The sequence below is a fragment of the Thrips palmi genome, unplaced genomic scaffold (genome assembly GCF_012932325.1).
Source record: "Thrips palmi isolate BJ-2018 unplaced genomic scaffold, TpBJ-2018v1 HiC_scaffold_3, whole genome shotgun sequence".
NCBI lineage: Eukaryota > Metazoa > Arthropoda > Insecta > Thysanoptera > Thripidae > Thrips > Thrips palmi.
Window position 1 is genome coordinate 12,801,373 of NW_023144630.1, and position 23,175 is coordinate 12,824,547.

The 23,175-nt window shown below is 42.5% G+C and overlaps 2 protein-coding genes and 1 long non-coding RNA gene across 3 annotated transcripts; 1 reads left to right on the forward strand and 2 right to left on the reverse strand.

Annotated features, from left to right (window-relative positions):
• Positions 1 to 7,243: 7,243 nt before the first annotated feature.
• Positions 7,244 to 8,127, forward strand: LOC117648567. Its single transcript, XR_004587910.1, has 3 exons — positions 7,244 to 7,453; positions 7,843 to 7,952; positions 8,055 to 8,127. It is a non-coding gene; the product is annotated as an uncharacterized LOC117648567 (long non-coding RNA).
• An 874-nt stretch (positions 8,128 to 9,001) lies between these two features.
• LOC117647896 lies at positions 9,002 to 15,525 on the reverse strand. The gene is made up of 15 exons (XM_034389870.1): positions 15,266 to 15,525; positions 14,915 to 15,190; positions 13,757 to 14,844; positions 13,301 to 13,657; positions 13,152 to 13,205; positions 12,873 to 13,058; positions 12,766 to 12,802; positions 12,580 to 12,689; positions 12,381 to 12,500; positions 11,516 to 12,290; positions 11,272 to 11,438; positions 11,104 to 11,190; positions 9,921 to 10,256; positions 9,577 to 9,840; positions 9,002 to 9,504 (listed from the first exon to the last, which is right to left on the reverse strand). Exons 1-15 carry the CDS (start codon positions 15,523 to 15,525, stop codon positions 9,002 to 9,004), a joined length of 4,620 nt encoding a protein of 1,539 aa, XP_034245761.1.
• Positions 15,526 to 18,834: 3,309 nt separating this feature from the next.
• Positions 18,835 to 23,144, reverse strand: LOC117647897. The gene is made up of 6 exons (XM_034389871.1): positions 23,117 to 23,144; positions 21,746 to 21,967; positions 20,914 to 21,188; positions 20,578 to 20,691; positions 19,813 to 20,010; positions 18,835 to 19,197 (listed from the first exon to the last, which is right to left on the reverse strand). Exons 1-6 carry the CDS (start codon positions 23,142 to 23,144, stop codon positions 18,835 to 18,837), a joined length of 1,200 nt encoding a protein of 399 aa, XP_034245762.1.
• Between the last annotated feature and the right edge of the window lie 31 nt (positions 23,145 to 23,175).

The window sequence follows — 23,175 nt, forward strand, 5'->3', positions numbered from 1 at the left end:
CTCGAAAGACTTAGAAAATATTACGATGACAAAAAGCGTTCCGTAATTTTTTGGGAGGTTTATAATGGTACAAAATAAAAAATTTGTCTTTTTACGACGTATTTCTGCCTTTTACCCCATTAAATGAAGATTTGTTTTTGCCGTATGCTTCGTTATTGTGGATCAGCTGTTAGCAGGGGCGTAATTAGGCGGGACGAAAGGGGGGGGCGAATTTTTGAAAAGTTGCCTACCTTCAAGGAGCCTGTGTCTGATAGGTAATTTTTTAGGGACGTGGTTTGGGGGGGGGGGGGCTAAATTAAAAAAAAACGTTACAGAAAACTGAGGGGTTTTTACAAAGTTGGAAGAGGATTCACTTTATTCTACATTTGTTTGGACTCATAGCAAAAAATTTAGAATTAGATAGCTCTCAGCGAGCGAAGCGAGCCAAAAGCTATAAATGCTTAACTGTCTGAAACGTTGTTTCTGAGTCCTACAATGGGGAAGACTTTTTCGTCTAGAAGGGCTGGCACACTTGCTTCCACTGAGAATCCAAACGCTATGAGTATAGCGTCAATTGGTGCGATGCAAAAGCATTGCAAGAAGTGCAATGCCTCCCATTCCCATGCATTAGCATAGGGCATTTTCGGGACGCATTGAAAGTAAGGTGCAATATGGCTATCGCATTGCACGTATGGTGCGATTTTCTCAGCTGCATTCCCACCATATGTGCTATACTCATAGCGTTTGGAATCTCAGTGTCCCCCCACTTGCCGCGGAGCCAAAATTTAGAAGAGGCTTCCTGTTGCGAGCGAAGCGAGCTAAAAGCTCTAGCCTTGTTGAGCGGGAAATGTTATAACTTGGGGTCTTAGTCCTAGGATCCAGTAGTTTTTAAAACATTACCGGGTACATATTTTCTGTTGGCCAGAAAAACAAATGGTTGAAAATACGTTGCACACAAATTTTCTTCCCGGCCTAAGAGGGTTTAAAGGGATCTAAGAAGGCATTACATATATCAGCAAAAGGGAAACTTCAACCCGGTTTTTTTGGCCAGCGGAGAGAACCCAAAAAGCAAGTTACCTCCAGCGAGCGAAGCGAGCTAGAACCCAAAATGCCTAAGTGTGTCCAAAATGCGAGTTGTTGGGGCCCAAGGCTAAGGGACGATTCCTGACTAACTGCTATTTCTTGGGCCAATCGGACCCAGAAAGGGGCAGTACTTTTGGCCCCCTTGGGGGGCCCAAAAAGGGGGGGACGGTCGCCCCCCCCCCCCCCCCCCCCCCCTAATTACGCGCCGGCGGGTTAGTATGTTGTCTTTTTCTGCTGTGCTTCCAATCCAATTTGAGGTGAAAGATCAGCTGTTCTGTTCCGACCGACTAAATCAAAATGTCAAGAAAGGGGAAATATTTCTTGTTTATGCACAGCAAAGACGCAGATGCAGCAGACCTTGGAGTGATAGTTTGTTAGCCGACGGAGGCGTTATACACTGTGTGAAAAAATCACAGTGCGATTCAACAATGACAAGAATATTATGCAGAACATAGCAACTACAGAACATTAGCCAGAGGCTCACTGCCCTTGGACAAGCTATGTCGGAAGAAATGATACTGACCAAGGTGCTCAACATACTGCCCGATAAGTACACGTATTTCATAAGTGCCTGGGAATCCACACCACTGGCAGACAGAAACTTGGCTACCGTAAACCGGGGTAACTTGAGACAGCAAGGGTAACTTGAGACACTTCTGTTTTTCCCCCTTTTTTGGAGTGCTACCTGGCTCGGCACATTCGGAGGTCAAAACTGCCCTAGCACTTTTTTTCATACTTGTTTGGAAAGACGATTAAGCGCGTGAACGGCAGGTTGGGACCAAGCTGGTCAGATCTATAACGATTTTTCAATTTTAGTAAATTTAACAATTTTAGAGAAGTGCTACAAGTCTCCCTTGGTACTCGAAACACGTCTTGCTGAGACCCAAATGACTGTAGTACCTTTCAACCCTATTATTTCAACATTTAAATTTCAGCATTGGTTTTTAGGGAAAACCCCTCATTTATCGGGTAATACTGACTATAGAAAATGGAACTGTGCGGGGGAACTTGAGACACCAAATTTCATTGAATTTTACGGAAGTTGAGTGGCGTAACTTGACACTGGCACCCCCCTTGTACTAAAAGGGTTTGGTTTTAAATAACGGACCTTTTCCGTTCTAAGATCAAAACTAAGCCGCATTTGATCGGGAATCACTTCTTTAGACAGTGTAGAAGGGGCCCAAGTGGATATGCAGCTTAAAGTTGGAGTGTTTTCTCAACTACACACGGACCAGATGAGATATAGTGAATCTTGAAGTCTCAAAAAATGAGGAATTTAATTACCTTTCCAACGAGCTAAATGTCATTGAAATGGGGAAAATTATAGCCCAAGAACCGTCGATTTTTTGAAGAAAAACAACTGTAAAAATAGTTTAGGATTTTGAGTAAATTTTAAAAATTGACTAAGACTATAAATCTTTTCAGGAATGGACTTGTGTCCGTAGAAATTTAAAAAAAAATGTCTTAACAGGGTCACGGGGTTTGGGGTTTTGAAATGAGAGAATCGCTGTACTTAGTTGGGGGGAGTGGATGTGAAAGGGGGAATCGTTGCGCTTTTGAAGTGCCGTTATCCCTCAAATTATCAAATGTAACATTTATGAAAAAATCTTTAAAATAAGGGTCAAAAATCTTCTAATATATTCCACAAGTAGTCCTTTTTATTGCAAATGAGTTTAAAAGTCTCAGAAAATCAGTATGGACCCGGCAAAAACCCCACTTCCGTGAAAAGCAAAGTAAAAATTAGGGGTGTCTCAAGTTACCCCATATAACGGGGTAACTTGAGACAACTTTAGAGGCCCATTACTCTCATTTTAGGAGACCCCCAAAAAATTCGTGGGGTCCAAACCGAATGTTATCATGTGAAATAAAACATAGTTGGGATTCGGGTTGGTGAGAGAAGTTTTGCGGACACACGGTCCAAAAAACGTGAATTATTGTCTCAAGTTACCCCGGTTTACGGTAACCTGTGTGTAAGACTTTAGAATGAAGAGGCAAGAAACAGTGAGAAGGATCAACCTTCTACGTCCTCAGTATCATTTCATGCCAACAAGATGAGTCAGAACAAGTCCATTTAGGGGACAAAAATGTAATGAAACTGGCCATATAAAGAGAAACTGTGACAAGTTAAATGGACCAAAACAGTGCTCAGGTGAAAACTAGGCTGTACAGCTGTCACTGTAGTTCAGAGTACAGGATTTACTCTACTTTTTTACAGGATCTACTGTACTTTGTGCGGGATTTACTGTACCACAGGAGTGGAGTGCGGAATAACCTTTACCAGGTACAGTAAATACTGTGTTCTGAACTACAGTAAATCCCGGCAAAAAATTAACGGGATTCACTGTGTTTTTTTCGCACAGTGTACTTAAGCCTGCAGATGAGGCCGCATATCTTCTAGAGACGACCAAAGGCTGGCTCGAGGAAGTGAGGCGCGCAGTTGTAGCCACTGGTATGTAAAGATCTTGTGCTTAAATGCAATGGCTGTTCATTGTAACAATAATCCTATCCTGTTCTTCGTCTTTCAGGCCTGAATAAAGATTTAATGAAACTGCATGTCAATGCATGATGGGAGTCTCACTCCATTAACAGGAGTGGGCACTCGTAAACAGGAATTGGAAAGAAAAAGGATGGAACAGGTCAATGCTCAAAAAATCCAACTGCAACAAACAGCACCACAACTGCAGGCTGATGGGGCAGGTACTTAAATTACCAATCCAAACTCCTGGTCCTTTTGTTGGCACAAATTTGCATAGCCTTGGAATTCTTTTTCTAAGTATGACGATTCTTAGAGATTCATGGTACTTAGATTTATCAATTTGGAAAGTTTCATCAAAGTTTTGCAATAACCTCCCAAATTTCATAACGGACAAGCCCCTTTGCAAATTAATAAATGAAAGCTTCCTGTTTTCTGTCGTTTTTTCCTGCGTAAATTAATCGTTTTCTTTTTAAAATCGATTTAGATGTGGTTTGCGATCAACTTCAACCGGTGATTAAAGAAAAGGCAAAGCGTCCCTACCTGCCAAAAAAAGAAGCCCTGAAGTCATTGAAAGAATTCGAAGACAACTAGACGCGCTGCCATGCTTCACAAATGGCCCATCAAAGGTAAATCGACTCTTTCTGTAAACAATAAGAACCTTTGGTATCATTTTTTGTTTATATTCATTTTACAGAGGGAGTTGTACGATGGGACCAAAATTTTGGGACCAAAACCCAGCAGAACTTGCCTGCCTCTTGTCTCCGACTTAACCGTGTCGTACCAAAATTTCGAGCTCAACGCACTAAAATACTAAAGGAACAGCTGGAAGTTTCGAATGAGAAGGGAGTAGGATAACCTCTATAAACTGATCACTTGTATGCTCCTAGTTCGTTAAAACTTAATTTAGAGCTCCTTCTAGCGGTCGATAGATTGAAATTGTCTAAATTAGACCATCGCTTTGTGACTGCAAGATTGGCAGTATCCGCACTGAAAATTGAATGGCCAGACTGATGGCCAAAATTTGGTGAGACAAAAAAGTCTCGCCATTTATTGGCGAGAAACAAAAGTCTCACCATTTCTTGGCGAGAAACAAATGCCTCGCCAAAATATGGCAATAATTGCAGCCCCACTCTATTTGATACTGGGAAATATATCACAGTCAAGATCACTCCGGTAAACACATCACTAACTGCAGTCTTTCAATTACTCAAGTCGAAAATAATACAGGAAGCTATCACTTTCAGTTATGAAAATATTAATGTAAGGTTATATGATGTGAATTTGGTTTGCGTCAGCAAAGCGTTGCCCAACTATTTACTCTTTTTGTCATCGTTTAAAAAGACATTGGTCCAGTGAGTCAGATCCTAAAAGGTCTCTTTCAGTGTCCATGTAGTTAAAGATAATGTCTTTAATAAGAGGCATAAACAAAGCGACATCCCACGGTAAAAACGGTAACTGGTTTTCCCAGGAGCCCTATGGCGAAGACATAGGCGATTTTCAGGCGGTTCCTGGGAAAACCAGGAACCGGTTTTACCGTGCCATGATGACACAAGTTCTTACTCAGTCCTTTGACTTATTTTAATCCCCAGCTAACCTTGCTGCACTTGGGCATTGTTGGAAGTTCCATGGACAGAACTCGGTTAGTAAACTCGAGGTAAGAAAGTTCCGTGCACTATCTAGCACTCAACGTTTCGCCGTCTCCACTGGACAAAACGCCAAAACACAGCAGCACCGCTTTAAATCGCGAACACAGATATAAGAAAGAAAACATTTTAGTGAACAGACAAACAACACAGCAACAGGACTGCCATGTTGAATTTTATTTGTTGTCCTCGTTGTGTCGTCTGCTACAGTAGCATTTGTTTTGCGGTAGTGCCAACCTGCACTGCCTTCCAGAAGTAATTTTACAAGAAAAGAATAAAATGTATAGGTTAAAGGTTGGCACTTCCGCAAAACAAATGCTACTGTAGCAGACGACACAACGAGGACAAAAAATGAAATTCAACATGGCAGTCCTGTTGCTGTGCTGCTTGTCTGTTCACTAAAATGTTTTCTTTATTATATGGTGTTCGCGAGATTTAAAGTGGTGCTGCTGTACTTTGGCATTTTGTCCAGTGGAGACGGCGAAACGAAGAGTGCTAGATAGTGCACGGAACTTTCTTACCTCGAGTTTATTAACCGAGTTCTGTCCATGGAACTTCCAACAATGCCCAAGTGCAGCAAGGTTAGCTGGGGATTGGAATAAGTCAAAGGAGTGAGTAAGAACTTGTGTCATCATGGATGTCGCTTTGTTTATGCCTCTTATTAAAGACATAATCTTTAACTGAAAGAGACCTTTTAGGATCTGACTCCGGACCAATGTCTTTTTAAACGATGACAAAAAGAGTAAATAGTGGGCAACGCTTTGCTGACGCAAACCAAATTCACATCATATAAACTTACATTAATATTTTCATAACTGAAGTGATAGCTTCCTGTATATTTTCGACTTGAGTAATTGAAAGACTGCAGTAGTGATGTGTTTACCGGAGTGATCTGACTGTGATATATTCCCAGTATCAAATAGAGTGGGGCTGCAATTATTGCCATATTTTGGCGAGACATTTGTTTCTCGCCAAGAAAGGGTGAGACTTTTGTTTCTCGCACCAATGGCGAGATTTTGTTTCTCGCCAAAAATTGGCGAGACTTTTTTTCTTTACCCTAGGATGGAATGAATTCCGTCCTTTGACTTTTCAGTGCGAGGCCGACTCAGGCCGCTGGCAACCGGAAGCTCCCATTGGAGTTGGCTGGGTTGTTCTTCTCAAGTGGCAGTGCCAGAAGACATTCTCAGGCTAGACGGCATCTCCTGTCATAGCAAAAGAGGTTGGGTTGGTAAAATAGCAAAGTACAAGAAAACTGTAGTGTGTAAGTTGATTTTTAATTTTTTGATGCACCTTCTTTTTGGCTGAGCGATAGCGAAGCCCGTTACTCCAGTGCGGTCGAAAAGTTTTGTCTGTCTGTGTGTGTAAACTACTCCTCCTGAACGGCTCGGCCGATCTGGCTGAGATTTTGCAGGCTTATGAGGTATGTTCTTGGCTCGATACACGCGAAATTTCATATCCTAGCTCAAGTGGTTCGGTTTTAAAGGCGAACACACCTAAAAAGTGGCGAAAAATCGAGTTTACTGCAGGCAGATTACTTCTGTCTTGACCCCCCCCCCCAGCCTCGACAGGTTAAAAAGTTACAAGGGTCAAGATCGTGTCATCTGTAGATGAAGCAACTCTATCTAGAGTGAAGGGGGAACCAGCATGCAACAAGTAAGAAGTAACCGACGATGGACGGATATACTTATACGCCCCAGCGCTGGTGCGAACAAGGCCCCTGACGTTATCCGCACCGGGTCAACTCTTGCATCCAAGCCCCTCAAAACTTATGTACACCAGTGATCCCCCTGGAGGGATCCGGCCGGGATCAGCTGGGTCGTATAATATTATTTTAATTAACTACACCAGCTGGTGTCTACAAGCCTGCAAACATTATAAACACCAGCCGGTGCAAATAAGCTCGTTGTACATTATACGCACCAAAATATCCTGCGAAGAGAGAAAACAAAAGAGTGTCGCGACTGCCAAGACCGCTAACACGCCCTCAGTCTGAAAGTGAACCACAGTACCAAGGTGCATCGCTACTCATCCTCATCATGATGTTGTATGTTGGGCAAAAATTCTCCTCCTTTGAGGATTTTATAAATCAGCGAGATGAAGAAAATTATCGGCATTGGGTTGTTGAAAGTGCGACTTCCATTGAACACGCCAATGCAAGGCTCATTGCAGCCAGCGGAGAAGACTTGTATTCACCAGCGCTCAGGTTCAGGCATGTGAAGTTCACCTGTGTACTGGGGGGACACAGCCGTCGCTCAAAAAATACAGTTCAACCGTAAGTATTTTCAGTAAATCTCTGCCCAGTTAAGCAAATCAATAAAACTCATTTTAATACAATACGCCAACCTTCTGTTGAGAAAAGTAGCATCTATAAATAAAAACCAAATCCCAAATCGTATTCTTGTGGAGACAATTATTAACAAAATTAGTTACAACATTTTTTATATATAAAAAATGTAACATTGGTAAAACTGAAGGGTAGTTCTTCGCTTCATACAAGCGTAGAACTATGCTCCAAGACTTTAGCCCTTCTTTGAAGCGTACAACTACTCATGAGCACTTGTACGCTGCAAGAAGGGTGTACAGAAAGTACGCTCCAAGACAGGGGTAATACTACGTCTTAGTTTTACCTGTCAAAAATATTTTACATGACTTTTTTTTCAGGTTGGACAGGTTCACAGTGAGGTGTGGAGCCTTCATCGAATTGTGCGCCAGCAGGACAGAGTTACAAATTGTTGACATTTGTCAATTTCATAACCATGACTAAATTTTAGGTAATTCTTATCCTGTTTTTAATGTTTTCTTTTTTAATCACAACTAATTTTCCTAAGGGAGAAATCGCTCCAATTCTCACTTGAAACTGTTTTATTTTGCAGGTTTTGGTATTTATCACAGATTTACGATCCAGGCCACTTTGATTTAGCTAGGGTTTAAAATTTGAGCGACAGGACTTTTTTTCATGTTATGAGTGTGTTGTGTGATGCTTCTGTAAAATTTCTTTGAATCTGGTGATCGCTGTAGTTGTATGAGGAGCATCATCACTGAAATGTACAACATGATTGATAAATCTGAATAAAAATTTAATGCTGAGTCCAAAAGTGCTTCATTATTGTAGAATAAAATGGTGTAACAATTGGTTCCCCTTAACCCTCTCAATCTTTGAAGGCTCATAAGAAGAGAGTAAGAGCACCATCTCAAGATTAAAGTTTTATCTTGGGTGGAATATTGAAAGAACAAAATACCAAAGAGCTGGAAGATCTGAACACATGAAATTTTACAATTACTTGCTAAAAGATACATAAAATTAGGAAGCAAAGTCAAGATGTTAGAAGAAAACATTTACATGCTTAGTGAACCAGTTAAGAAATTTTAGTGAGCAACATTCATATTTATTAGGCTTGAAACAATTCCACAGTGTGTTTAAGATAAAAGGAGTCGAAACTTATGATGACTGTAGCATGTTCTGCAAGACAATGAGGTTCAAACAAAATGTCACATTCTTTGATGAAGCACTCACATAAAAAACAAACCACATTCACAGATTAATGTTTAAGTTAAATTCAATAAAAATTTAAAAAATTGTGATGATTTACATTTAGAAAATCTATATAAAGACAGTAAAAGAAATGAAGAAAAAAACCTCTTAAAAATGGTTAAGTCAAAAGCTTTACAAGTACTGTAAAATTAAGTGCTCACTGTCAAAACCTGATTGGCACCACCTAAAGTCAACTTTGATAGAATAAAAGACGAAGTTTGAAACACAAAAATAAAATGAATAATATTCACAAAGTAATAAAAGACATTAACTTTAAAAATATGTCAACTAGCTTAACAATGTAGTTTCACATTGAGGGCAAAACCAACCATCTTCTGGCAAGGACTCCTGGCACTTAATGTCCATGCATGTGAAGTGGAAATAATTGTCACATGTGTCACATTGAACCATGTCGCTTAAGCATTCAGGTAGCCTGCATACACAGTAAACTTTGATTGAAGTAGTTTCATCGTCTTCTCTAACTTTTTTGATTCTGGACGGTTGTTTGGGGAATTCACTGAACCATTCCTCTTGCAAACAGTTGAGGAGGTGATCTCTCATTGAGGATGAATCAAAATCAAAATTACCAATGTCTCCGGCATAAAGAAAATTTACAGCATTTGCAATTGCAAACACTCCACAATCAACTGAATTTTCTTGTTGTTTGCATGGTGGTCTAATCAAAGTAAATTCAGATGCAGTAGTTTGAAGGAGCATGGCAGCCTGTATTAGTGTAAAACCAGAGATGGCTGCATGTCTGTTGCTGTCTAAAATGTATACAGTATTGGATCCTGGAAACCAAACAATTCATTTATGACAAGAATCTTAATAAGAAATACATGTTAGTAGAAATCATTGCATACCTCTTTTGATTATAGCAGTAACCCAATGTTGCCTTCCCGTGTTGATTATTTGTACATAATTCTTTTTTCCTGAAGCCTTTGGGTAAAAGTTTAGCGACTCCTTACTGAGGGCTTTGCCATAGTCAACTGGAAGAGGAGCGGAACATCCTTCCAAAACAAGCGCAAACTGATGTAGCAGGATGTTAGAAGCCCTTGTTATGTGCTCGTCGGACAAATAATTAAAATTGACTAAGTCTGTGACCATCAGGCTTGATACTGTATTTTCTGTAATTAAACAAAGCAGTATTTAGCAAAAGCTTTGTAAAGAAATGCTATGAGGGTCAGTGTTATTTCCAAAATCATACCTTTTGCAGCTTTGCAGAGATCACACAGGACTGCATCATTACCGATTGAGTGAGAACACGTTCCACACACAAACCTCAGGCAGCTCTTACAAGTTGCCAGTGACGTTACAAGTGATGTTCTCTTGCAAACTCTGCACTTACAAACATGCTCTTGAGCCTTCATTGATTGGCATCCATTGCAGTAACATTTCCTGCATATTCGTGTATGTTCATCTGGCAGGCCAATTGAAACCGGTTTAGGAATGGAACATTTTGATGTGAAGTGAACCTGACTTTCACATTGGTCACATTTGCCACATTTATCAGTGGTATCCTTTTTGCAGATGGTGCACATATCTGAAATAAAGAGTGAGCTCAATAATCTCGAAGAACATATGACATGCACAGTATTCTATAAATTATGTTATTGCAGTTGCTATAACGTTTGGTCCAAATCAATTTTAATTTCCAAACCATAAAACAGGCTTTATATATCAGTATGACGCCTCTAAATACTCACTGTAATTAACACGAGGCAGAACAGTTGTTAGCCTTCAGTTAAAACATGTATGAGGCAACAAAGGTAAAAGTCCAAACTCTCTCTGGGTTTGTGCATTGATACCAGCATAAATCACTACCAGAAGTTCAAACAAATGATTGAAAAGGTACAATGCATTATCACACAAAAAGTTAAGTGGGATAGAAAATATTTTACTGTTTTGAACCTTTCTTTTTAGATAAAGTAACTAAGATGCAGGATTTAAAAACAGTCATGGTGAGTGCAACGCTCCTTCTGGACATGTACTAATGTTTTGAGACAATTGATGACAGAAATAGTAAAAAAATTATGACAGTTTAATTTTAATGAGAAATGATAAAGAACTAATACTTTGGGCCCACATACATGTCTTGCAACCTGTAAAAGTAATCAATAAAATTAAGACGCTGTCTTGAAGTGCCTAAGATCCCGACTACAGCAAAGTCTGCAACATATGGGTGGATTATGTAAAGGATAATTGTTAGGGTAATGAAGGTCAGGTTAGTTCTTACAGGTCTACATCCCTTACTGAACACAGACTACTTGCACTCAAGAGGAACAAAATAATCGAAATATTACATTGCATGCTTATCCACCAATACTTCTCCCACGATACCCATTTGCAGGCAAGTAACAGAGGAGGTAAAAAAAATAATAAAAAAATACCAATTGCAAATGCACTCTGTCCACCTTCTCCATCATGTGTACCATTGGCATTACTATCAACCATATCTAATGCCCGAACTGCTGTTCCTGAAAGACAAAATTGCATTAAGATATAATTTTATTTGCTTTTTTTATCTAATGATTATTTGGATACAAGTTGTATTCTACCTTTTGGCTTGGAAAAGAAATTGGGCAAGGTAGTCTGGCTCTTCTCAGTAGACTTTACCCATGGAATCCAATTCACCCAACGGCACTTGGGTAGTGAGTCTGGTCTGATTGAAGTAGGACAAGTATAAAATTTCTGCCCATAACTTCTGGCCTGCTTTGATGTACGCCTGCAACAAATGAGCAAAGTTAAAATGGGGAACTAAATTGTTCATAAGAAATCCACTATTTTAGCATCGTAACTTACAGCACAGCCTCCCTGCCACATTCAAAGCAAGCTGAAATATTTAAAAGACAAATGCAAATCAGAAATTCGAACACAATGAAGTACAGTACACAATAAAATAAGGGGTTTAACTCACTTTTCTTTCCTGGCAAAGAGGGGGATGTCAAAGCTGAACTGTTGACCAAAGTACCTTGTGGAGTATTTTTAATGAAACTTTGATTCACAGAACTACGAGGAGTATTATTAGGATGAATAATTGTCAGAGAATTCTGAGGGGTACTATTCCGAGAATTCTGAGGAGTAATATTGCAAGAATTCTGAGGAGTACTATTGCGAGAATTCTGAGGAGTAGTACTCTGATGATTATTTTTCTGAGAACTCCGAGGAGTAGTATTCTGATGAATACTATTCTGAGAACTCTGAGGAGTTGCATTCTGATGAATACTATTCTGAGAACTCTGAGGAGTTGCATTCTGATGAGTACTATTCGGAGATCTCTGAGGAGTTGCATTCTGATGAATACTATTCTGAGAGCTCTGAGGAGTTGCATTCTGACGACTATTATTCTGAGAGTTCTTAGAAGTACCATTCTGAGGGTTCTGAAGACCATTAGTTTGATGAGTGTTGGTCTCAGAGCATTCAGAATGCTGAGAATGCTGAGGAGAACTACTATTCTGAGAATACTGTGGAGAATTATTCCACAAATTCTGAGGAGATATTGCTGGAGAAATTAACGGAGAACAAGGTGGAGTGTCACTAAAATAGAGCTCTGGGTCATCATCATTTTCTGTCAGATCTGCAAACACAGGAGTGACATAAAAAATTAGATCCAAAGAGAATCGCAGAAATTGGAAGCGGAACAAATACAAAGAGAAAGTGGACACACCTATAAATTCAATATCTGCTAGAACTCTTGGCTCAGATTTCAAAGCACGTTCTACACTTGCAATGTCCACTGTGGGAAGCTCAACTTCATGCAAAAATGAAGTGGAAGAGAGGTTTTTATCTATATGATAATAAACAAATGGATTTTTAAACAATGCAATCACTGACTAAATTGATGACTTGAATGAAACCGTTCATACCAACAGCAGAGTGATCCACCCATTCATGGAAATTTCTACATCCCTCACTTATTTTCCTGGAGCACACAACATATTTTCTGCCATAATTTTTCTTTGAGAAGGATGTTCGGCTGAAACAGTAGACAAAACAAGAATTAACAGAAACTCCCAACAATATTGTTACATGTAATGAGTTAATAAGCTTACCAACGAACAGGTCCATGACAACTAGAACACTCATTGACTGAAATAAAAAGACAGATTCAGACCTATCTTGAAATGCATTTTGCTAAGAATATTTAGAAGTGGTTTACCTGGCCTGACTTCATCAACTTCATCTTCGTCTTCAACCTGATTCAAGCCATTCTTCTTCCTGGTGTCCTTCACTTTTCTTTTCCCCTTCACACGACCTTTGACAATTACCTTAGGAGGCAACTGTAATTTCTTCTGCAGCATAGTATCCAACACCAATGGAACATTACCAGCAGTAGCAACAATACCTGTAACATTGTTTCAAAAAGAGAAAAATAGTATATGAAAGCGATAACGGAAGCAATCAAGACAATTTTGTGAAATAATAACAATAAGGTCACCTTTTTCAGACGGTTTGTTAGATTCTGAACCAGCACCTGGTTCAGGAAGTACATCTGTACATAAGCATTTAAATGAATAAGAAAACTCAAAATCAGACTTTAACAAATTACAAGGTCAATGGAAAAAATTTCAGTTTCCTAACACTTGCCTTCATCATCAGTAACACAACTTTCAGTAGTGTTCAAAATATCTGGCACATTGTCTCCCGATACTCCAACTACTGCAGCTTCCTTTCCAGATTTAAAAATGTCTTCCATATTCAACAAAGCGTTCAACCTTCCCTCAAACTGAGCCCCACCACAAGCAGCAATCAATGAACAGATTCGCTTGCAAATGCCATCCGCCATGTTAAAGCGTTCTTCCATGTACATGGGCCTCTTTCTGGTTGGAGCCTTGATAGGTGCAGCTATTATATCCACATTGGAAATTCTTTCATTATTTTTTGATACCTCCATGACAAATGTCCACCGTTGAGGTACCAATTTGTGGTCATAAATTTCAACATCTGAAAAAAAGAAATAAAAAATGTTGTTCCATTTCATAACAAATGAAATGTTTTATAACAATGTATGTTATCACTAAAGCTAATTAGAATGTGACTCACTTTGCAGTCTGCGCTGTCGAAAAATATGAGCACAAGGAAGTTGGAATTTTGTGAAGAACCCACAATCACATGTATCCAACGTTACCTCATGTACATTCTCACTAGGTGGCTCCAGGCTCCTCTCGTATTGGCGCTTCAGCAAATCTCCAACAAAAGGGGTATTTATCTTCAAAATTTCTTGTATTACAGGATCCTTTGAGTATTTGTGATATTTGGTTTTCACCAAGGAGGAGAAGAGCTTGTGGTCATTCTCAATGGTGGAGTTTTTGTTGAGGATGCACAATCGCATAACAACCATTGCCACAGGCAGCTTCTTGTCTACAATCGCCTTAATTTTGCTATTGTGGCTCTCAACCCTTCCAGTAGTCCTCTCACCAAAGGTAAGAGATAAATTTCGCTTGTATTCTGTCCAAATGAGGTCACTGTTGTGCCAATACTTGTCAAAGTACACCATGAATTCACTCTTGGCACCAGCTGCTTTTTGGAGATTAGCATACCCTTTATCGTACTCCTCTTTTGAGAAAGCATACAATAGCTTATGGACCAGCGGTTCCAGTTCTTCCCAAGGGCTGTCGGCTTTCTTCTTAGATCCGGTACGTTTCTGAGCCTCTTTAACATGGTAATCACACAAATGCACCTCTGCATTTGGGAAAACCTTCTTGATTGCAGCAATCTCGCTTTGATCCCTGTCTATCATGACAACTTTAACCTTCTTGTTCAGCTCAGGAAAACCTAAATTCAAGAGATCTAAAGCTGCAGTGACAACCTCTTTCTTCTCACTGATAATAAGAGCGTAGCCCACAGTCCGTCCAGCACCATAACAATCAATGCCTTGGAACACAACAAGAGGCATGTTGTTCTCAGTTAATGAGTATGTTGTATCCATAATCAAAACCTCAGGATACAGTTCATGCGCAGCTTTCATTTCTGATGTCTGGAAGAAGACACTCTGCATCACAAATGAATCTGGATCGTAGGTCACAACAACCTCAGAGTGAGGATCATCTTCTTTAAGTTGATTCAGCTGCGAAAACAGGGCCTCTTCAGGAGTATCAGCTTTCCCCTTAAATTTGGCTCGCCATTTGAGTCTGAAAATACGTTCAGGTTGCATGAATATTATGACAACATTGATCGAAAAACAGTAGTTAAATGAATTACCTTAGATTCTGAATATCTTGGCACGTGGCTTTTATTCCTGCAGACACTAGCACCTCTCTAATTTTATGAGTTTTCACTTCATAGTTGAACAACTTGTTGACCTCATTCAGAGCCTCCTCAGGCGGTTTTTTGAACTCAGAGTAGTGAAGATGAAGCTCTTTTTCTTTAACTAACTCATGGTTCCTGTGAGACTGCTCAAACTTGGTCACAATGTAACACTTCTCATTCAACGAGAAATTGATATTAAATTTGGCGAGGCAGTCCCTCTTAAATGTGCTGGCAACAATACGAAGTGGATGAGCGACGACACATCAAGTTTTGGTTACTGAGACCAATCAAAAGCAAACATACCTTTGATTAGGGCGCTTCTTTGTCCCTTCAACATGCTGGTGTAGTCGAGGTTTGCCATAAAGCTTGCAGGCTATTACAGCATCCTTCCAGTCAAATCCATTTGGTACCTGATGGTCCTGGTCCGCAGTTTGGTTATAATTTTGAGCCTTCGTGCAATTAATAACAGTATACGGAACATGCTGCTCCAATTCAAACTTTCGCTTTGCAGCATTAAATTCTAGTTGAGAATAGAATTTCTTCCCAAGGGTGATGCTACTCATGATGCTACGCTCCCAGCGACTCCCGACATCGAGAACCGCGCTAAAACACAGAGAGGAGAGGACAACAAAAGACAAAACACTTCCCATTTATAACGAAAACAAGAGACAACAACTTAAAGTAAATTCTAAAACGGAAATTTTAACGACAGCGAAATAAGCAGAGCAGACAACAGGCAGATTAGAAAATATAATTTTAGCATAGAAATAAGGGTAAACCATGCTGGAATGCCCCGCAATACTCATCTTAACTTAACCTGGGGCGTATATGATCTGCACTTATTGTTGACACCAGCTGGTGCATCCATACACTTGAAATGTTATATGCCCCAACCTGGCAAGACGGACGACGGACGTTGCGTGTCGCGTGTGTACAAACAGAGACGGCCGGCGTAACGGACGGCGGCACGGCAAGCGCCGTTCTTTTGTTTTCTCTCTTCGCAGGATATTTTGGTGCGTATAATGTACAACGAGCTTATTTGCACCGGCTGGTGTTTATAATGTTTGCAGGCTTGTAGACACCAGCTGGTGTAGTTAATTAAAATAATATTATACGACCCAGCTGATCCCGGCCGGATCCCTCCAGGGGGATCACTGGTGTACATAAGTTTTGAGGGGCTTGGATGCAAGAGTTGACCCGGTGCGGATAACGTCAGGGGCCTTGTTCGCACCAGCGCTGGGGCGTATAAGTATATCCACGATGGACAAGCCAATGCCTGCCGAGGGTAGGGTAGCGCCGCAGGTCAAGGTAGGTACGCCAGGCGCGGATTGGAGGAACAGGCCGCGAGACATCGCGAAGCCTGTTACGACAAGACGCGGTCTGGCGTAAACCTACCTAGTTTTACTTAAAACTAGCAAGATTTGGTTTTTCAGTGGCAGTCAACACCCGGTATCAGAAGGCAGGAGGGTTGATACTCACATTAAGTATGATCCGGATGGGTGATTCCGTGCGTAGGGGCCGTTTTAGCCACCCAAGAAAGTCAAGTAATCAATCTTGCTTGTTCGGCCGGAATTTGGCCTAGATAGCATCAATTGAACCCCAGGAAGACACTCTGAGCGTGGGCGAGCTAAAAGTTGACTTTCGTTTTTCCCCCTATAAAATATGACGAAATTAACTGAAAATATGACGAAAATTACGCTTCACGGAAATTACAAACAGGTGTTTCTGGCTCACTGCAACTGCATATCGCCACAGAAATATGCCATAGGTTTTGCACACTAGTTCGACGTCAAGACACATCTTTTCACGTGTAGGATGTCTTTCAAAACCCAATAGACCCAATAGAGCGAGAGGGGCATACGGAAACTACACCAATTGTTACAACCCACCGATTTCACACACAACTTCCACTCGCACACTCACCCCCCTCACTTTTTCGCCACCGAAATTCGTTCATAACAGACCGTGCTGATTCTGAATACGGCGGTGGTTTTGAGCAGGAAGCACTCCTAGTAGTTTTTTTGGTGCTTACTTTGAAACCGCTAAGGTAAAAGTCGGAGTACGGTGGACATTTAGTACGCGTTCTGAAAGTACAGTTCCAATCAATATACTATCTTCAAATTCAAGCAAGATAGTCACTATTAGTTAAAGATTTGATGGGTGTGTGTGGAATTCGAAGATTTGAATGGAACGCAGGGTTATAGAGCCGCAAAGTTGGTGTAAGATGCGAATGGACATGACGGAACTTACAAAATCGACCCTTTTGGCCCCTCTCCTGCGTCACATGTTAGCTTTGAAAGTCCGTATACAAAGGGAACAAGCTATTCTAGTGCCAAACAAGATTCTTAAGTGTATAAATGGACTCCACTCGAATAAGTTCGCTCTGGGGAGGGTGTGGACACGAAAACGCCCTCTACGCGCGGAATCACCCGGATACCTGATTGATGCTACACTGTAAAAAAAGTATTACTGAAATTTCATAATTTTAGTCTGAAGTTTTTAAACAGACTAGTGGTCTGAAAATTCAGAGTAATTATTCAGACCATTCTGTCTGAATTCCAAATTCAGACTACTTGTCTGAAAAACATTTTCAGACTGCTACTCTGAAATATTAAATAAAAGTGCCATCTATAAATCAAAGAGAAAGAAATCAACAAGAGAACGATATGAACACCAATGTGTGACGGTACCTCCTTTCCACTTTTCACTTGTTCGCTTCGGCCCGGGTTCGAACCGGGACTTTTAGGTTACGAGACGAGCTCGGTACCACTGCGCTACGGGCGCTGCCTGGCGGCGGAGGAAGCCGTGCCGCGTGACTCTCTTCAGAGGATACCAGCGCCTTTCGGCAAGTCCAGAATGCAAGTTCGGACAACTCTTACCGTTATTCTACCGTACACAGACGAATCTGCGTGAAGCACGGGTGTACATTATTATTTCCGATAAATTTATACAACGCCTTACGCCTAGACTTGATTGGTAAACAATCTGTCAAAATTTTCATACCAAAATTATGAAAACAGGTTTCCGGATGACAAGTCTGAAATCTTTATCAGAATTTTTAGACCTTCTGCTTAAAATTCAGACTAACCGGTGTGATCTCAAATTTCAGAGTTCCTAGTCTGAAAATTCAAAGCAACTTTCTGAAACCGATAGATGCAAAGTCGAACAAAACAAATTTTCAAATTTTTTTACATGCAGTGTCAAAGTGCACGCTTACATCTTACGTTTTTTCGGCGAAACATTTTTTCCCGAAGGACGCCAACCAACCCTAATACGACAATTCAAAAGGGAGCGGGTTTTTAAAGTTCGCATGTTTCCAATATTCGTGCTTTGCAACGAAGGAGGGGGGGACGAGACACAGCGTAAACGCATGTTTTGATTTCAGGTAGTTACGAGGGTGAACGCCAGGCGTGTTGCAAACTCCAGCGTGGGCCTTTACCACGGTCGGCGCGAATGCCTTCAGTTTTTGGCTGCAATCCTCCCCAAACCTTGGAGGACAGCATGGTGAGGGGGGTTTTTTTTAAGGGTAAAAGTGCGTTTTAAAAACTGAAAAATTTTTATTTAAAAAATATAGCTTAAAGTAATAAAACTTTGATGCTAAGGGTCTTTTAAATTACACATTTGAAAAATTTTTAACGTCCCAAAAATTTTTGGATCCGGAAAATGGTTTTCTTTCCAAAAAGTGGGGGAAAACCTTGCAAATTTTCTTTCTCATATCCCATCAACTTGGCAAACCCGGCGATTAAGAAACTCGAAAAAGAGCATTCAAAACCCTTTATTTGGGAATTAATTTGATCATAAGCTAAAAAGGGGACCTAAAAAAATTTGAAAGGGAAATTCAGAAGTCACAAAATGCAAACCCAAAGTGGCGTTCAATCCACTGCCACAAACATGCTCCACAGCTCTTCCTTCTGCACTCTGCAGCTGTTCCTGTCGTGACGGCAAAACGAACCGAACGCGGTGTGTCGGATCAGCACCATCCGCTTCAGTTTCCTCAGACCGCAGCGCCGGAGCTCCAGCGCCAAGTCAGGGCAGCCGTAGGGCTCAGTCGACGCAGCCACCAGCTGCAGGTTCTCCAGGGACTGGGCGTGCGCGCGCGCCAGGGCCAGCGCGGTCGCCAGCGGGTACACGCCGCAGCGCAACAGCCGCAGCCCCGCGGGGTTGGCGGGGAACTCCATCACCGGCAGAGGGAGGTGGTGCGAGCAGTGCAGCTCCAGGCTTTGCAGCGACGCCATCTGCACACACTAAATTTCTATGTAGCGTCTTGCGCATCAGCTTTGAACAAAAATGTATCTACGTTTCAGGGAACACGAGTTTGTGCGGAACAAAGTCGAGGGGTGACCCACTGTAAAGTAATGTGTACAATGATTGGGTGAATGTGCAAGATTTCTGGCGGTTTTGCCACACATGTTGGCTACTCACAGGCGTTTTTGCCACCTGAACGTGGAATGTGATCAAATTTTGCACCACGAATGTGGAAAGCTGTTCCCCCCTCCAACAAGGTAATGAAGTGTGCGTCGTTGTGCATGAATTCGCGGGTTCAGGTGCATGCTCAATTAAGTGCAAATGCAATGCACTAAAACACTTCGAAGTGATTTAAATTTAGTGTGTGCAGTCGGCCAGAAGACCGCAGGAGATGGTCGAAATCCCGGACGCGGAATCCCGGTTGACCTTCAGAGTACTACTTAGCTTCATGGGGCTCGAACCGAACGGGAGACCTCAAACGAGGAATCCACTAATGGGGTAACACGTGTGGTTCGAGTCCTGTTTCGCGACTCTGGAGATCAAAACACGTCCAGATTTTTGACCACCTGCGCGCTCTTCTGGCCCACTGAAATCTAGTAGCTTACCGAGCGAACTTGCCGCATCTCCGTCTCCGTGACGGAGGTGAGGCACAGGGTGCGCAGTGCCGGCATGGCCGCCACCACGTCCAGGTGTCTCGCCAGGGGGCTCCGGATGTGCAGGCCCGTCAGGTGGGGCGAAGTCTGCTCCAGCACCCGCTGCACGAACTGGGGGAACGGCTGGGAAGTGCAGACGATGGAGCGCACCTGCGGAAGACTGGCTGATGATACTTGATTCACACTAAATGTTATGTACAATTTCGTACGAGACATCACAGTTTTTCGTGCACACGAATTTTGCGTACAATTTTCGTACGAAAAACTGCACATTTTCCGCCATTTTAGTACAAATTTGTGCGAAAAGTTCGTGTGCACATAAAACTGTGATGTTTTGTACAAAATTTGTACAAAACCATGTAGTGAGTTCATCGGTCAGATGACCCTTCATCACCGAGTAATGAAACGACATGTGTTAAAAAAAGGCACGTTCCTTACAGCATTATGTCACATTCGTTTGAATGTGATGGGCTGATGCACATCAGAACGAATGAGGCACAATACTCCAAAAGAACGTGACAATTTATCACATTCGTTTCAACGCGATGTCACGTTCCTGTAATGACAGTGCGTTGATCGAACATCATGACTTCGGTGCCTACGAAATATAAACTAGTGTAATGTTCCCCCGCAAAACTGAGTACTCTGTACACGATTTCTTGGAGTGTTTCCTTCCTCGAATAAGGCTGTCGAGCTCTACCACGAAAACGGCCATACCTGTGCAAGACTGCCGTCCGCCAATTTCTTGGACATATTGTTTAGGTTTGACTCCGCAGTTATTGGCGCTAAATCCAAGCAATTGTCGCCTCCCTGTAACCCAACGAGCGAGGCCTGTAACACAGGAGAAGGGTTAGCGTCAAAGGTGCGAAAATTTCAGCTAGAATAAAAAAGAGTAATAACGGAAGGAGAATTAAATTAATTTGATACAAAACAATACACTGAGAATGAAAAAGTCACCACCACCACCACCACCTTGACACGTATTTTTGCTCTTTCTGGTTTGAGAAGTAGTGTGGTTCGATGCAGGCGTCATGGGATGGTGCGTTGACTCACCAGGGGTGCAGGCGCCAGGAGCCGGAGGTGGTACTTGCCGTCGCGGCCCATGCGGAACCACAGGCTGCCCGTGCCCGAGGAGCAGTCCCAGTGTACGGCCACATCGCTGTCCGCGTGCATGTGGGTGACGGTGCCGGGCCGCTGGAAGGGGCCGTCGTAGTTCCAGCCCCGCTCCCAGTCCCTGCCCCGCGCCACTCGGCAGCCCACCGCCATGGCGGCCGCCATCTCCCTGTAGGACATCTGGCGCTCCCCCTCGTTCGGGCGCTCGTGCCAGGCTGCGGCAGAACCGTTGCAAGACCGGTCAGGACAGGGCAGTGGAGAAAATACACGGAAAGACTCGATCCTGGACCTTCCAGGACCGTCCTGGTTTTCCTAAGTATTAAGCCTGGAAGAATCCTGGAAGATCCAGGACAGAGTGTTTACCGTGTAGGGAGTGGAAAACTGCAAGAAAGACAAGACAGTCTTGGATCTAGTGCACTGTAAACAATATGTTGTGAATTTACGACGGAACTTTTTGCGAAGGTTGTCTTGAGTATGTGCCCTCAAATATGAAATTTCAATATTTTACTGAGACTACAGAAATCTCACAAGAAAAGAAGATTTTAACCAGAATTTCGCTGAGATTTTAAATGCTATGAACATAGCACAAGCTAGTGTATGGGAATGTGATTCCACTTTATGTGCAATGCAAGAGCATTGCACTAATTGAGGTTGCACTCATAGCGTTTGGATTCTCAGAGTTCGTCGATTGGACCGGGATTGGACAAGCCTTTCCTTGCAAAGATGGAGCTTGACTGAGACTCCAGACTTGCGTTGCATTGCAATGACTCACCCGCTGCCTGCTGCTCCTGAGGCTGTGTCTCCGGCGGTTGCTGCGTCAGGTGGCCGTCGCACCCGAGCATGCACAGCACCAGCTTGACTCCGGCGTTGTCGGCGGGCGGCACTTCGGCGCGCCACTCCACTGCACCCGCAGCGCCGCGCCGCAGCGTCACGCTGCAAACGGCTGCCGGGTCGGCCAGGTCGAGCACTAGCCTGGCCGCGGTCCGGGCCAAGTCTGCGGGCACAAAGGAAGCACTTCGTTCACTCTCATCCAACAGTCGACATTTTAGCAATATTCATGGACGTTTGAGTGCATTAACAGAGTTTTAGGAAGGCTTTGTTGACACAAAATTGACAACAATGTTAGTACGCTTATTGATGCGCACAAACGTTGATACGATATGTAACACAAATTCAGAACGAGTCTGGGAGTGTTGCGGCAGACGGCCAGAGCTCTCCAAATTGCTGTTGTAGACCGACCGACGAGGTCGAGACAGCGGTCTCTGGCCTCTGGCACAGGCCGCAGCGCCCAGCTCGGTCGCGGCCTCAGAGGCCGACCGAGGCGGTCTCCGTGCGGCCTGCACAGGCCGCCTGCTTGTCAGCCAATCAGATTTGCGTACATCCATGGAGGCACAACCCAGCGAGGTGGCGCCCTCAGACTGAGCAGTCAGTTCCGGCGCTGCACGCCCTGCCGGCTGGCGGTCTGCAGAGACCGCGCCGCGGCCTCGGCGGTCGGTCTCGGAGGCGATTTTTGAGAGCTCTGCAGACGGCCGGCTTCTAGACGCGAACGGAGGACTCGAACGGAAATTGTGATCGCACCAATGGATTCCTCGTTCGGAGACCAATCCATTGGTGGGGGTCTTAGGTTCGGTCCGAGTCCCATTTAGCGACTCTGGAGCTCAAAACGCGTCTAGAATTTTAACCACCTCCACCGCACAATGATCCAGAAATCTCAAAACGCGGAAAAAAATCCTGCGGTGGCCAGATTGGTAGAAAATAGTTCTGAACTGTGTGTTGTTACTAAAATAAGTATTTTAGGTCGGTATTGAGGCCGTTTTCGAAAAGGCACTTAAAAACTCTTTAGGAACTGAAATTTCGACGCTTTTTCATGCAGTTTGTCACATGTTTCCTTTAGAAGGAGATGTCCTACAGGGCTCGTCTTAGGCTCAAACGAAAGCTCATAAAATTCCGCATTTTTCGACACCCCAGCCGTAACGCTAGCATGCTTATATCTTGTGCATTGCTTCAAAACAGTTCAAATTTTTATATTTTTCTACATTAAATGACTCAGAAATTTTTAATTACTTGTCGGAGCATACAAAATGTGTTGGCCTTTGATTATTTTTTTACAAGGAATCGAATGGTGTATCTGGAAGTCGGTTACCAGCAACAGGAAAGAAGTTATTAGACATTTTCCGGACTTTCAAAAATTTTGGGGCGATA

What these genes read in the sequence shown, in the direction of transcription:
- LOC117647896 (XM_034389870.1), bottom strand. Translation starts at nt 15,525, where the DNA reads ATGAGTAGCATCACCCTTGGGAAGAAATTCTATTCTCAACTAGAATTT. An exon ending in TCTCTGCAAAGCTGCAAAAG is followed by an intron (nt 9,841 to 9,920) that starts GTATGATTTTGG and finishes GTTTAATTACAG; the next exon opens with AAAATACAGTATCAAGCCTG. An exon ending in TACTGCTATAATCAAAAGAG is followed by an intron (nt 9,505 to 9,576) that starts GTATGCAATGAT and finishes TTTGGTTTCCAG; the next exon opens with GATCCAATACTGTATACATT.
- LOC117647897 (XM_034389871.1), bottom strand. Translation starts at nt 23,144, where the DNA reads ATGTCTAATAACTTCTTTCCTGTTGCTG. An exon ending in TAACTTCTTTCCTGTTGCTG is followed by an intron (nt 21,968 to 23,116) that starts GTAACCGACTTC and finishes TTGTGCCCGCAG; the next exon opens with ACTTGGCCCGGACCGCGGCC. An exon ending in CGGACGGCAGTCTTGCACAG is followed by an intron (nt 20,011 to 20,577) that starts GTATGGCCGTTT and finishes AGTCTTCCGCAG; the next exon opens with GTGCGCTCCATCGTCTGCAC.